Below are 12,910 nucleotides of genomic sequence, written 5' to 3'. Positions count from 1 at the left end.
GTTCGGCTGCGTTGTTGACCCACTGCAGTCAATGTAGTGAAAATGATCTTACAGTGCTGTTAGATTGGAAGTCTATGTTTTTGACCTGACAATGATAAAGACCAGTGAAGTATTTCATTTTTAGGATAATTTGTGACTTGGAGGAAATTTGGAAGTGATTTCCTTCGCTCGTTCCAATTGGTCTTGTTTTTACAGGTACAGTAGCTTGGAAGGGCTCGGTAACTTGATGCAGTGTATTTTATGGATAGTGCACACTATGGTCGCAGTGCAGGTGGAGGAGGGAATACATGTTTTAGGGTTGGATGGGGTCCACTTAAGTGGGCCTCCTTGTCCTGGGTGGATGTTTTTGAGTTTTTTGAAAGTTCTCAGTGCTGCACTCTTCTAGGCATGTGGAGAGTATTCCATCACATTCCCGGCTTGTGCTTTGTCGCTGGAAAGGCCTTGGGGTGAGAAGTGAGTCACTTGCTGCAGACCTGCTCTTGTACTTATGTGACTGGTCCAGTTACATCCTGGTTCGTAAAGACTCTTGGATTGTCTGTGCAATATTCAATGCCCCTCACCCAAAGTGAGCACTCACCTCCGGGGTACAACAATCAGCACGAATCCTAACTTAACTATTTGACTAAGGATCCCATCAAGCAGGGAGGGAATGTCAACTATCCTTTCTCCAGTGATCCATTAGTATCTGGCTTTCAGAGTCTGAGGATACCACTAAACCACTTAATAGCCAATGAAATAGGTTTCAAAATGTAGCTAAAATATAATGGCCAATATGTACAAACCAAATCCTTTTAATTCATGTTATGAGTTGTGGACATCATTGCAAGGTAGATTTATTGCACATCACCTTTTGGTGTACCTATCCTTCTATGCATCTATGTGGATGGTATTGGTATTGGTATTGGTTTATTATTGTCACTTCTCCTGAGGTACGGTGAAAAACTTGTCTTACAAACCGATCTTACAGGTCAATTCATTACACAGTGCAGTTACATCAAGTTAGTACAGAGTGCATTGATGTAGTACAGGTAAAAAAAATAACAGTACAGAGTAAAGTGTCACAGCTACAGAGAAAGTGCAGTGCAATAAGGTGCAAGGTCACAACAAGGTAGATCATGAGGTCATGAGGGCATAGGTCATAGTCCATCTCATTGTATAAGGGAACTGTTCAATAGTCTTATCACAGTGGGGTGGAAGCTGTCCTTAAGTCTGGTGGTACATGCCCTCAGGCACCTGTATCTTCTACCCGATGGAAGAGTAGAGAAGAGAGAGTGTCCCGGGTGGGTGGGGTCTTTGATTATGCTGGCTGCTACACCAAGACAGCGAGAGATAAAGACAGAGTCCAAGGAGGGGAGACTGGTGTCCGTGATGCGCTGGGCTGTGTCCACAACTCTCTGCAGCTTCTTGCGGTCTTGGGCAGAGCAGTTGCCATACCAAGCCGTGATACATCCAGTTAGGATGCTTTCTATGGTGCATCGGTAAAAGTTGGTGAGAGTCAAAGGGGACAAACCAAATTTCTTTAGCCTCCTGAGGAAGTAGAGGCGCTGATGAGCTTTCTTGGCCATGGCATCCATGTGGTTTGTCCAGGACAGGTTGTTGGTGATGTTCACTCCCAGGAACTTGAAGCTGTCAATGACCCTGCTGGCCAGAAGAGTCAAGCAGTGTGTCAGCTTTTTAATAAATAGTACACAATACTTATTCTGTAGCTTGAGGACTCATCATGTACATAGGTGCAGTATTCTGCCTTTCAGATAATCATCTGCACCTTTGATGTTTAGGTACTACCTGAGACATCAGTCTGAATAGTTATGGAAACTCGCAAGACTGAAGTGTTGCAGGGATCTTCAAAACTCAGCATGAAACCTCGCTAGACCAACTTCTTGCTGAAGAGTAACATGATTCTTCACACTGTCATGCTGTAAACCCTTGAAGAACTCTTGATGAAGAGAAGATTGAGAACACTCTCGAGCCTATTTCAACCAGATTTGGTTTCTAGAGATGAACAGAAGCAGTTGAGTCAAGAAAGGTGCAATGACACTAATTAGAAGGAAAGCACATTTGCCTCCTTGATCATTCATCTCCACACTCCACAGTGCCCCCAACCCCAGCAAACTGAGCTTACATAGGTGAGAAGTAGGAACCACAATGGAGGCTAGTGGACCAAAGAGACATTTGGTTGAAATTGGTGACAGAGTACAGTGTTCATATAGATGAAATGATCATCATTTACCACCAACTTTGGCAGCATTATTTCTGCCCAGCAACAGGGAGTGGGAACCTATTTTTGTGCCTCTTTGAGGAATAAATACAATTTTTTATGTTGGCCCAGGGAGTGGAACGCTGAACTTCTGCACTTGTCTTTTTAAATGATCCCGTTGAAGGATCTTTTGGAAGGACCAGATGGATTGGTGAAGGAGAACATTGTGGAAGAATCTGACTGGTTGCAAAGGCAATGTTCCTCTAATAGTCGTGATAATCATTGAATCAGCATATGGCCTCCTATGTTTTATATAGCTGGAAGGTTTCATGGGTTCCTACAATCCACTATGTGGAATTGAGGGGATGGTGGGGGATTCATTATATGAGACGTGGGCATCACTGCAAGGCTGGATTTATTGCAGCCACATCCACCTGGGACAAAGATCTGCAGATCATCCTGGGGCCTGACCATTCATTTAATTAAAAGTGGTTACAGAGAACCTTAGGCCAACTCTCTGGGAAATGAGTGGCTGGACTCTGCGGGATTGGGCAGAGAATAATGTTTACCATTACGTTGCTGAAAAATAAATTTGCACCTATCCTACAAACTATGCCAGCTCCAGTGACATTAATGGTGTATCTTTCTTTTCAATCACTTTCTTTCTCTTGCCAAAGTTCCTGTGTTTAGGAGAGTAACAATAAACAAAGAACTCTAATCTCCTCTCAATCTGTGTACAAAACAGCCAGTTGAGTTTTCCACCAATGTTTTTCGCCCTTGGATTTCTATTGTATGTGGCTGGGAATAGAATCTGAGGTGTGGAACATCAAATCATTTTGGACTTTGGCATCATCCCTCATCAATCACACTTCGTATTTTAGATCTGTCACTTGTTCTGGTTGTGTAACCCCTTTGGGTTTTGGTATTAAAACTGATGGCCTGTAGACCTGAAGTTGGATACTGATTCCCCTGCTGAAATCAATGCTTGCCAACAATGCCTGCTATGCAGCATTCAGATTGTTGGCTGATGTGTTCCTCTTTGATTTCAAAGTAGGCTTATTGACTCAGAAGAAACTTATATAGAGATTAACCCATGGTTAGAGCTGAATTCACAACTGAAACAGTCTCGGTCAAATGAAGTATATCCATGAGCAGAGCAATCAATTGAAAGTTACAATACGTTTATGAACATGTTCAACATAAAGTGAGGGAGCACTTGTATTGATGCTTAATCCCTTTGTGCACTCTATGGATCCAGTGGGTTATTTTTGATGCTGTATTTCTAAAATGAACATGATAAGACAAATATCATATGATTTTCAGTGAATTCTCCTTAACATGGAGTTTTCATCATACTGCCAAATTCTGCTAAATTCTGGGAGTTTTTGCAAAATAAAATAGGGTTGCTCTGATGTCAGCAAAATGCAGGTGACTTTTTTGGCCTTGCGGGAAAGTACTGCTTTTGGGCAGAATATAACAGAGCTGTGCAGACAACCCCAGTGTTACCTTGGCCTGCCTGGAAGTGTGCAAATGAAGTTTACATTTGCTGCCTTTGGGAGGGGCATGCAGTATGTTATTGATGCAATGGGGTGAATGTGCTCTCCTGTAACAGCACATTAATTATCTTTTTAGATGATCATCTGGAGGCCCCAGGTTCCTGCTCAGCCCCTCTTGTGCACAAGAACTGTTCACCATTAACATCCATGATGGAATACACCCCACGTGGCTCCCAGTGCAGCTCCAATGCTCAAGCTCACTCGATGGACATCCTCTCCAGCACCCAAACATTCAGTGCTCCATGGCCATTGTTACTCACCAAGGCTACTTCAACAGCACCTTCCAAACCTACAACCAAGGCGAGAGGGCACATGAGAATACCACTACCTGCAGGTTCCCTTTCATGTTGCACACCCGCATCCTGACTTGGAAATATCTCACTGTTCCCTCATCTAAATCTGAATCCCATGATTCCTTGTGCAACAGCACAGTGGGTGCATCATCACCAGATGGATTGCAGCAGTTCAAGAAGGTGGTTCTCCACAACCTTCTAGATGGCGGTCTTACCAGTAAGGTCCATTCCCATAAGAGAATAAAAGTCCAGAAAAGTTAACAGAGATTGGGAATATAGGGATGATGGCACTTTCAGTGAACAATGTTAAAGTAAGAGAAGAGGGGAGTTGGGGTGGGGGTGGGGGGTTTAAACCTAGAACATAGAACAGTACGGCACAGGAACAGGCCTTTTGGCTGACAATGTCTGTACTGACTGTGATGCCAATATAAACTAATCCCATTCGCCTGCACATGGTATATATCTCTCCATCACCGGTCTGTTCATCCGCCTTTCTAAATGCCACTTAAATGTTGCTATCGTATCTGCCTCCACCACCTCCCCTCGCAGTGCGTTCCAGGCACCCACCATTCTCTGTGTAAATAAAACTTGCCTTGCAAATCTCCTTTAAACTTTCTCCCCCTCAACTTGAATGTATGACATACTAGTATTTGACATTTTCCCCATGGAAAAAAGACTCTATCTACCCCATCTACTCCTCTCATAATTTTATATACTTCTATCAGGTGGCCACTCAGCCTCTGATGCTCCAGAGAAAGCAATCCAAGTTTGTGCAACCTCCTTCTAGCTCATACTCTCTAATCCAAGCAACATCCTGGTGAACCGCTTTTGCACTCTCTCCAAAGCCTCCACATCCTTCCTGTGATGTGGTGACCAGAGTTGCACACGATACTCCAAATGTGGCCTAACCGAAGTTTTATACAGCTGCAATATGACTTGCCAACTCTTATACTCAATGCCCTGACTGATAAAGGTCAGTATTCCGTATACCTTCTTTGCCACCTTATTTATTTCTGTTGCCACTTTCAGGGACCTATGGACTTGCATCCCAAGATCCCTCTGTACATCAATATTTCTAAGCATCCTGCCATTTAATGTATACCTCCCTCTTATAGTTGACTTCCTAAAGTGCAATATCTCACACTTGTCTGGATTGAACTTCATCTGCCATTTCTCCGCCCATGTTTCCATCTTGCTGTATCCTTTGACAATCTTCCATGCTATCCACAACACTGCCATTTACTGTGTTGTCTACAAACTTACTAATCAGCCCGCCTCACATTTTTGTCTAAATCATTTATATATATGTATAATTTACAACAGAGATCCAAGTACTGATCTCTGCAGAACGCCACTGGCCACAAACCTCCAGTCAGAAAATCACCCCATGCTTTACAACACCAGCAACCCGGTTTCAATTGCCGCTGCTGTCTGTAAGGAGTTTGTATGTTCTCCCCATGTCTGCGTGGGTTTCCTCTGGGTGCTCCGGTTTCCTCCCACATTCCAAAGGTGTACGCGTTAGGAAGTTGTGGGCATGCTATGTTGGCGCCGGAAGCGTGGCGACACTTGTGAGCTGCTCCCAGAACACTCTATGCAAAAGATGCATTTCACTGTGTGTTTCGATGTACGTGTGACTAATAAAGATATCTTATCTTACCTTACCCTCAGTCTTCTCTGGTAGCTTTGAATCCAATCTAATAGTCACCGTGGATCCCATGTGCCTTAATCTTCTGGATCAGCCTACAATGAAGGACCTTGTTGAATGCTTTACTAAAGTCCACGTAGACAACATCCACTGCCCTACCCTCATCAATTATCTTCCTCACCTCATCAAAAAACTTAATCAAACATGACACCCCCACACAAAGCCATGTTGACTATCCACACTTTTCTAAATGTGTGTAAGTCCTATACTGAAGAATTTTTTCCAATAATTTCCCTACTACTGATGTAAGGCTCACCTTAAAGGTTAACTAAACTTTGCAGAAGATGACTGATCACAAGGGTGAAAGTAACCTAAATCTCTTACTGGCAAGGTTGTATTAGTAACCTTGCTGACTGAACTTATTTTTTTACTGTTTGCCATTTTCGGTAGTATGCCTTTTTGGCTCACTCTATTTGATCTCATATCACTCCATCATGAGTTAAATTCACCTCCAAATCCGATAAAATTTGTGAGAAATGATAATATAAACAACAATTTATGGCCCCATAAATTAATTTTAAAAAAATTCCCATTCCCACTCCGGCTCTAGACATTTTCATGTGGGATGTGGGTGACCCAGATATGGTTGTCACACCACCAGAGTTGTTCTGTCTGCAGGAAGCAATGTTAACCTTTGGGAAACGGCTACAGGCAATCCTGGAGAAATGTTATCAGGAGATGTAAAAACATTCTGAATGTTTTAAAATTTACACATTAATCAGGAAAAGAAATATTGGAGATAAGCAAAAGGCTGAAGTCATGAGTCATCTGCTCTGTTCACTTCTCAATAGTTGTAGGAGGAACTGCTTGAATGAACATGTGAACATACCAAGGGAGGAGCTGGGAGGTCAACTGATGAAAACTCCAGGAATATATTCAGAGTTGACAACACCAGGTCGCGGCAATGATGGGGTTCAAACAGGGAGTTAGTTGTAGAGATTCACAGAGGTAAGGAGGATGAATAGACGATTGCTTCTCTCCTTCAGTTCCAATCAGGCTACATGGAGGAGCTGCAAGATTATCCACAAACATTCTATGTGCATCATTCTCCTGGTTTGGCATTGAACCTCCTGTTCATTTATGAAAACAACTAGATCTCCAGGGACTTTGGGAAACATTGTGGGTGACCTGAAATTGGGACTGCATGTGTGCAGCCAACATCAGGAACTGGGTGTGGGCCAGTCAGAGGCTGCATCCCAAAGGTTCTGTGGGGAAGTTTATGTGTGATATCACCAGCATAGTCCTATCACCTTCCAGGTTAGAAAGGTTATAGGAAACACTCATTCGTTGCTTGTGACCAATGCTGGTCGTGCACTGAACATCACACTGATGATGTAGCTCCATTCACTCACTGGTAGGGATTCATCCCACAGGAACCAGGACTTTAAGTGTCTATTGGTATTGGTATTGGTATTGGTTTATTATTATCACTTGTACCGAGGTTCGGTGAAAAACTTGTCTTGCATACTGATCGTATAAATCAATTCATTACACAGTGCAGTTACATTAAGTTAGTACAGAGTCCATTGATGTAGTACAGGTAAAAACAATAACAGTACAGACTAAAGTGTCACAGCAACGGAGAAATTGCAGTGCAGTAAGGTGCAAGGTCAAAACAAGGTAGATTGTGTGGTCATAGTCCTTGAGCTGTCCTTCAGCCTGTTCGTACGTGCCCTCAGGCTCCTGTATCTTTCACCCGATGGAAGAGGAGAGAAGAGAGAATGTTCCGGGTGAGTGGGGTCTTTGAGTTGAATATATAGTTGAATTAGATTATTAGCAAGTATGGAGGGGTGAAGGGAAATGAACAAGAAACCCAATTCCATATAGAACTTGCATCTTGATGAGTACGCTTCTGGCAGCAGCCACTGCAAAGAGGCTCATTCGCTACCTCAAGATCTCAAAGCACCTCACAGCCAATTCAAGTGCAACCACTGTAATGCACAAGGCAGCCAACTTACACAAAAATTAGGTTCGCAAACTGCACTGCCGCGACGATAAGGAAATCTGGCTGTAATGATTCTGGTCATTTAATGCTGCACCTTTTTAAAAAATCTTACACAATGCCATCTGTTTAGTTCCATAGTTCCTTTGAACGGTAGAGCAAATAACTGGAGCAATCCCAAGTGTGTTAAAAAGCTATTAATCACCTGGCCTGTCAAGTCTACTTATTACACAACTAATTGACAATCAAAAACTGAGCAGATGCTGGAAATCTGAAATAAAAACTGATTTGATCAGTGTTTACAGCATTTTATATTTTTATTATACAACTAAGCAGAAACTGATTAATATTACTGGCCCAAAGATTATATTTCTAAAGAAACTGGTCACTTTTACAACCAGCAGAGAGGACAGAGTCTTACTTGATCGTCTCTTCTGAATGACAGCATCACTGTCAGCCCAGCACTCTCTCTGCACTGCACTGAAATGTCAGGGCGCGTCTCTTGTGTCCCCACTGAAATGTCAGCCTAGGTTTTATGCTCAGGGGTGATAATTGAACCCATAGCCTTCGCAGTCAGAAATAAATGCTGCCATGGAGCTACACGGGATTGTAACAAGCTTTTTTTTCAAAAATATATTTTATTTGTTTTATATATATATCTAGTAAATATAATCAGGACACATTTTTCTACATTCATTGTATCATCAATTCGATACATTCTCTTAAAACGCCTCTCCTGTTTCCTCCTTAAACAATTTACCACTTGAGAGGCTGTTACACAGGACCCAGCCCATGAGTGTCCAATGGTAGGAGGACCTCAGACTGTGGTCCTTCCCCACAGAGACTTTGCAGTGACTGTACCGAGCAGGTACTCCTGCACCCTGGAACATGCAGGTCGTATGGACTACTTCACTGACTCTCACTGTTCCCTGACTCTGCACTGTGAGGCAGCAGTTTATCTTATCCCAGTGCCCCATGTATGTTCAGCTAACGAGCAGGACGAGGATAGTGGGTAGAACTAAACTTGAAACCTAACTCCCAACTGAATAAATTCACGGAAATCTCAAATAAAAGTAGAAAATGACTGAAACACTCAGCGGGTCAGGCAGCACCTGAGGAAAGGGAAACAGGGTCTCAGATTAAAGCCGCTTCATCTGAAGGATCTTCGACCTGAAACCTGTTTCTCCTTCCACAGCCGCTGCCTGACCTGCCCAGCGTTGCCAGACACTTTCTGTTTTTATCTCAGCTTTCCAGCATCTGCCGTTTTATCTTTCAACCCGTTGCAGAACCTGCGATAGAACAGGACGTCCGACCCTGGAGCCCTCTCTACCGCTCGGGTAAATCAGACCCAAAACTCCCACATCAACCCGACTATCCATGACACCCGATAACCTGCCACCCCCACACTGAAGGACCGAGCGACCACAGGTCGGGGCTGGAGCACTGAAAGACTGGGCGCACAAGCTGTCATCCTGACAACACTGTTGGAAATTTAACACTGCGTGCTTTCTCTTCATCCTACACAATGCAATGTGTTTGATTCCAAAAAAAAATAACTGGGTGCCCTGTTACAAAAAAAAGCTATCAACCGCCTCGATGGGGAAGCCTCCAACTAAACAGAAACAATTTACATTATTGACACGACATTTCTTTGGAAGAGACCCGTCACTTCTTCCTGTTTTATTTCCCAAGCTGTGGCCAATGAGAGTTGGCTCAGCTCACCGCCGGCGCCGCCCAGCCCACGATGAAAGCAGCGGCGCCGAGCTACACATGGAGAGACTCGGGCTACCAGGGGGGAGGCAGAGAGTCGGAGCCCGCTCCCGCCTCACCACCAACTTTTAGTCCCAACCGATGGAAGTCAGTAATCCGATATGGCAAAACGCAGCTCGCTGTTCCTTCGGATCATTGAAGGAAAGAAACTGCCAGCCAAAGATCTGTGAGTATGAGGTCGCCCGTGGCTCGGGTTTCCTTCTCTCTTCAGTGCGAGCCGCCGGCCGGAGGTCGCCTCTCGGGGCTTGAGGTTCGGTCACACATTTAAGCTGGAACTTGCAGCTCTCTCCGTTCAGACACCCGCTTGTGTGCGGGAAAGGGGGAACAGTGCGGCCGGAGGAGGGCATCCAGTGAAGTTTCTGAGGCGGCATTTGAGATTTACTCCGGGTTGAATTTAATTCCGGAATGTCGCTGTGGTTTGCTTTGCAACATCTCCTCCCCTCATCCGCGGTCCCTCTCCCCCTCCCCCTCCCTCTCCCCCTCCCCTCTCATCCGCGGTCCCTCTCCCTCTCCCTCTCCCCCTCCCCTCTCATCCGCGGTCCCTCTCCCTCTCCCTCTCCCCCTCCCCTCTCATCCGCGGTCCCTCTCCCTCTCCCCCTCTCCCCTCATCCGCGGTCCCTCTCCCTCTCCCCCTCCCCCCTCCCCCCTCGTCCGCGGTCCCTCTCCCCCTCCCCCCTCCCCTCTCCCCCCTCGTCCGCGGTCCCCCTCCCCTCTCCCCCCTCGTCCGCGGTCCCCCTCCCCTCTCCCCCCTCATCCGCGGTCCCTCTCCCCCTCTCCGCCCTCCCCTCTCCGCCCTCCCCTCTCCGCCCTCCCCTCTCCCCCTCCCCTCTCCCCCTCCCCCCTCCCCCCTCATCCGCGGTCCCCCTCTTCCCCCTCCCCCCTCCCCCCTCATCCGCGGTCCCCCTCTTCCCCCTCCCCCCTCCCCCCTCATCCGCGGTCCCCCTCTTCCCCCTCCCCTCATCCGCGGTCCCCCTCTTCCCCCTCCCCTCATCCGCGGTCCCCCTCTTCCCCCTCCCCTCATCCGCGGTCCCCCTCTTCCCCCTCCCCTCATCCGCGGTCCCCCTCTTCCCCCTCCCCTCATCCGCGGTCCCCCTCTTCCCCCTCCCCTCATCCGCGGTCCCCCTCTTCCCCCTCCCCTCATCCGCGGTCCCCCTCTTCCCCCTCCCCTCATCCGCGGTCCCCCTCTTCCCCCTCCCCTCCTCCGCGGTCCCCCTCTTCCCCCTCCCCTCATCCGCGGTCCCCCTCTTCCCCCTCCCCTCATCCGCGGTCCCCCTCTTCCCCCTCCCCTCATCCGCGGTCCCCCTCTTCCCCCCCTCATCCGCGGTCCCTCTTCCCCCTCCCCTCATCCGCGGTCCCCCTCTTCCCCCTCATCCGCGGTCCCTCTCCCCCTCTCCCTCTCCCCCCTCATCCGCGGTCCCTCTCCCCCTCCCCCTCTCCCCCCTCATCCGCGGTCCCCCTCTCCCCCCTCATCCGCGGTCCCCCTCTCCCCCCTCATCCGCGGTCCCCCTCTCCCCCCTCATCCGCGGTCCCCCTCTCCCCCCTCATCCGCGGTCCCTCTCCCCCTCTCCCTCTCCCCCCTCATCCGCGGTCCCCCTCTCCCCCCTCATCCGCGGTCCCCCTCTCCCCCCTCATCCGCGGTCCCCCTCTCCCCCCTCATCCGCGGTCCCCCTCTTCCCCCTCCCCCTCTCCTTTCCCCCTCATCCGCGGTCCCCCTCTCCCCCTCCCCGGTCCCCCTCATCCGCGGTCCCCCTCTCCCCCTCCCCGGTCCCCCTCCCCCGCGGTCCCCCTCCCCTTTCCCCCTCCCCTCTCTCCCGCGGTCCCCCTCCCCTTTCCCCCTCCCCTCTCTCCCGCGGTCCCCCTCTTCCCCCTCTTCCCCCTCCCCCCTCATCCGCGGTCCCCCTCTTCCCCCTCTTCCCCCTCATCCGCGGTCCCCCTCTTCCCCCTCTTCCCCCTCATCCGCGGTCCCCCTCTTCCCCCTCTTCCCCCTCATCCGCGGTCCCCCTCTTCCCCCTCTTCCCCCTCATCCGCGGTCCCCCTCTTCCCCCTCTTCCCCCTCATCCGCGGTCCCCCTCTTCCCCCTCTTCCCCCTCATCCGCGGTCCCCCTCTTCCCCCTCTTCCCCCTCATCCGCGGTCCCCCTCTTCCCCCTCTTCCCCCTCATCCGCGGTCCCCCTCTTTCCCCCTCTTCCCCCTCCCCCCTCCCCCCTCATCCGCGGTCCCCCTCTTTCCCCCTCTTCCCCCTCCCCCCTCCCCCCTCATCCGCGGTCCCCCTCTTCCCCCTCCCCTCTCCCCTCTCATCCGCGGTCCCCCTCTTCCCCCTCCCCTCTCCCCCCTCATCCGCGGTCCCCCTCTTCCCCCTCCCCTCTCCCCCCTCATCCGCGGTCCCCCTCTTCCCCTCCCCTCTCCCCCCTCATCCGCGGTCCCCCTCTTCCCCCTCTCCTTTCCCCCTCATCCGCGGTCCCTCTACTCCCCCTCCTCCTCGGCCCCCTTCTCCCCTCTTCATCCGCGGTCCCCTCCCTGCCCGCCCCCCATCCGCGGTCCCCTCCCTGCCCGCCCCCCATCCGCGGTCCATTTCCCTCCTCGGTAGAGCTCTGGAGGGGATCCCGGAGCCAGGGCTGTGGTTGGCGCCCGGTGCCCGATCAATGCCGAGTGCCGACTGCCTCGGGTCGCAGGGTAATCCCGGATACCCAGCGCTCCGGCACAGACCCCGGCCACCTTCACGGGTTTGAGCAGCGACAGCTCGACTCCCCATCCCATTGCTCTATGTTCCCGGGACATTTCTGCCCCAGACCTCGCACCCGTTCGCTTTCACCGGCTGCTCAAAGCCTGCCCGTTCATATTTATCCACTGAACTTGCATTTGGACACTGACTCTAAGGAAATATTCTTTCCCTCTCTGTCTTTTTATTATTTCCCTCCTTGTTATCCGCTCGGTCTTTCCACGTCTCTTTCCCTTCCTCGTCCCTCCATCCCTGCCTTCTCTCCCACTTCCCTCCCCGGCGCCTCTCCCTGCTCTCTCTCTCTCTCTCTCGCCGCGTTATCAAAAATATTGTCGCTCAGCCGTATGAGGATGGATCGCCAAACCCAGCTAACAAAGAGGCGAGGGAGATGGTGCGCCTTTGAGAACACGGCTAATATAATAATTAAGTTATGTTCAAGCTAAAAGATGCTTACATTGCCAAATTGAAGTAAATGCAATCTTACCAACTAAATCACAACACCGTCATCGGCGTCCATGAGTCCATATTTTCTGCGCTAAAACCTGGAAGCGCTGGGAACACTGGGCAGGTCCCGCGGCATCTGTGGAGAGAACCAGCGGTAATGTTTTGGGAGAACTAGCTGCAGTACTCTAGATTTTATCTGGTTTCAGCTCTGCATCAGTTCCCAGTTCTGTTAGAAGGTTGTTGACCTGAAACATTAATTCTTGCTTCTCTCTCTCCAGAGACGCT

General features: G+C 49.5%; 1 protein-coding gene and 1 long non-coding RNA gene across 2 annotated transcripts in view; one reads left to right on the top strand and one right to left on the bottom strand.

Annotated features, from left to right (window-relative positions):
• Positions 1–1,976: 1,976 nt before the first annotated feature.
• Positions 1,977–12,716, bottom strand: LOC127581376 (uncharacterized). Its single transcript, XR_007957944.1, has 3 exons — positions 12,666–12,716; positions 5,704–5,786; positions 1,977–1,992 (listed from the first exon to the last, which is right to left on the bottom strand). It is a non-coding gene; the product is annotated as an uncharacterized LOC127581376 (long non-coding RNA).
• Positions 9,453–12,910, top strand: part of rasa4 (RAS p21 protein activator 4) — a 183,011-nt gene continuing 179,553 nt past the window's right edge. The window contains exon 1 of the mRNA XM_052035750.1: positions 9,453–9,629. Coding sequence (XP_051891710.1) covers positions 9,565–9,629 — 65 coding nt within the window. The 5' untranslated portion in view covers positions 9,453–9,564. The remainder of the gene's footprint in view (positions 9,630–12,910) is intronic.

Source organism: Pristis pectinata, chromosome 21, assembly GCF_009764475.1.
Source record: "Pristis pectinata isolate sPriPec2 chromosome 21, sPriPec2.1.pri, whole genome shotgun sequence".
Lineage (NCBI taxonomy): Eukaryota > Metazoa > Chordata > Chondrichthyes > Rhinopristiformes > Pristidae > Pristis > Pristis pectinata.
Note: the sequence above shows the minus strand (reverse complement) of the source record. Positions and strands in the feature narration are given on the sequence as shown.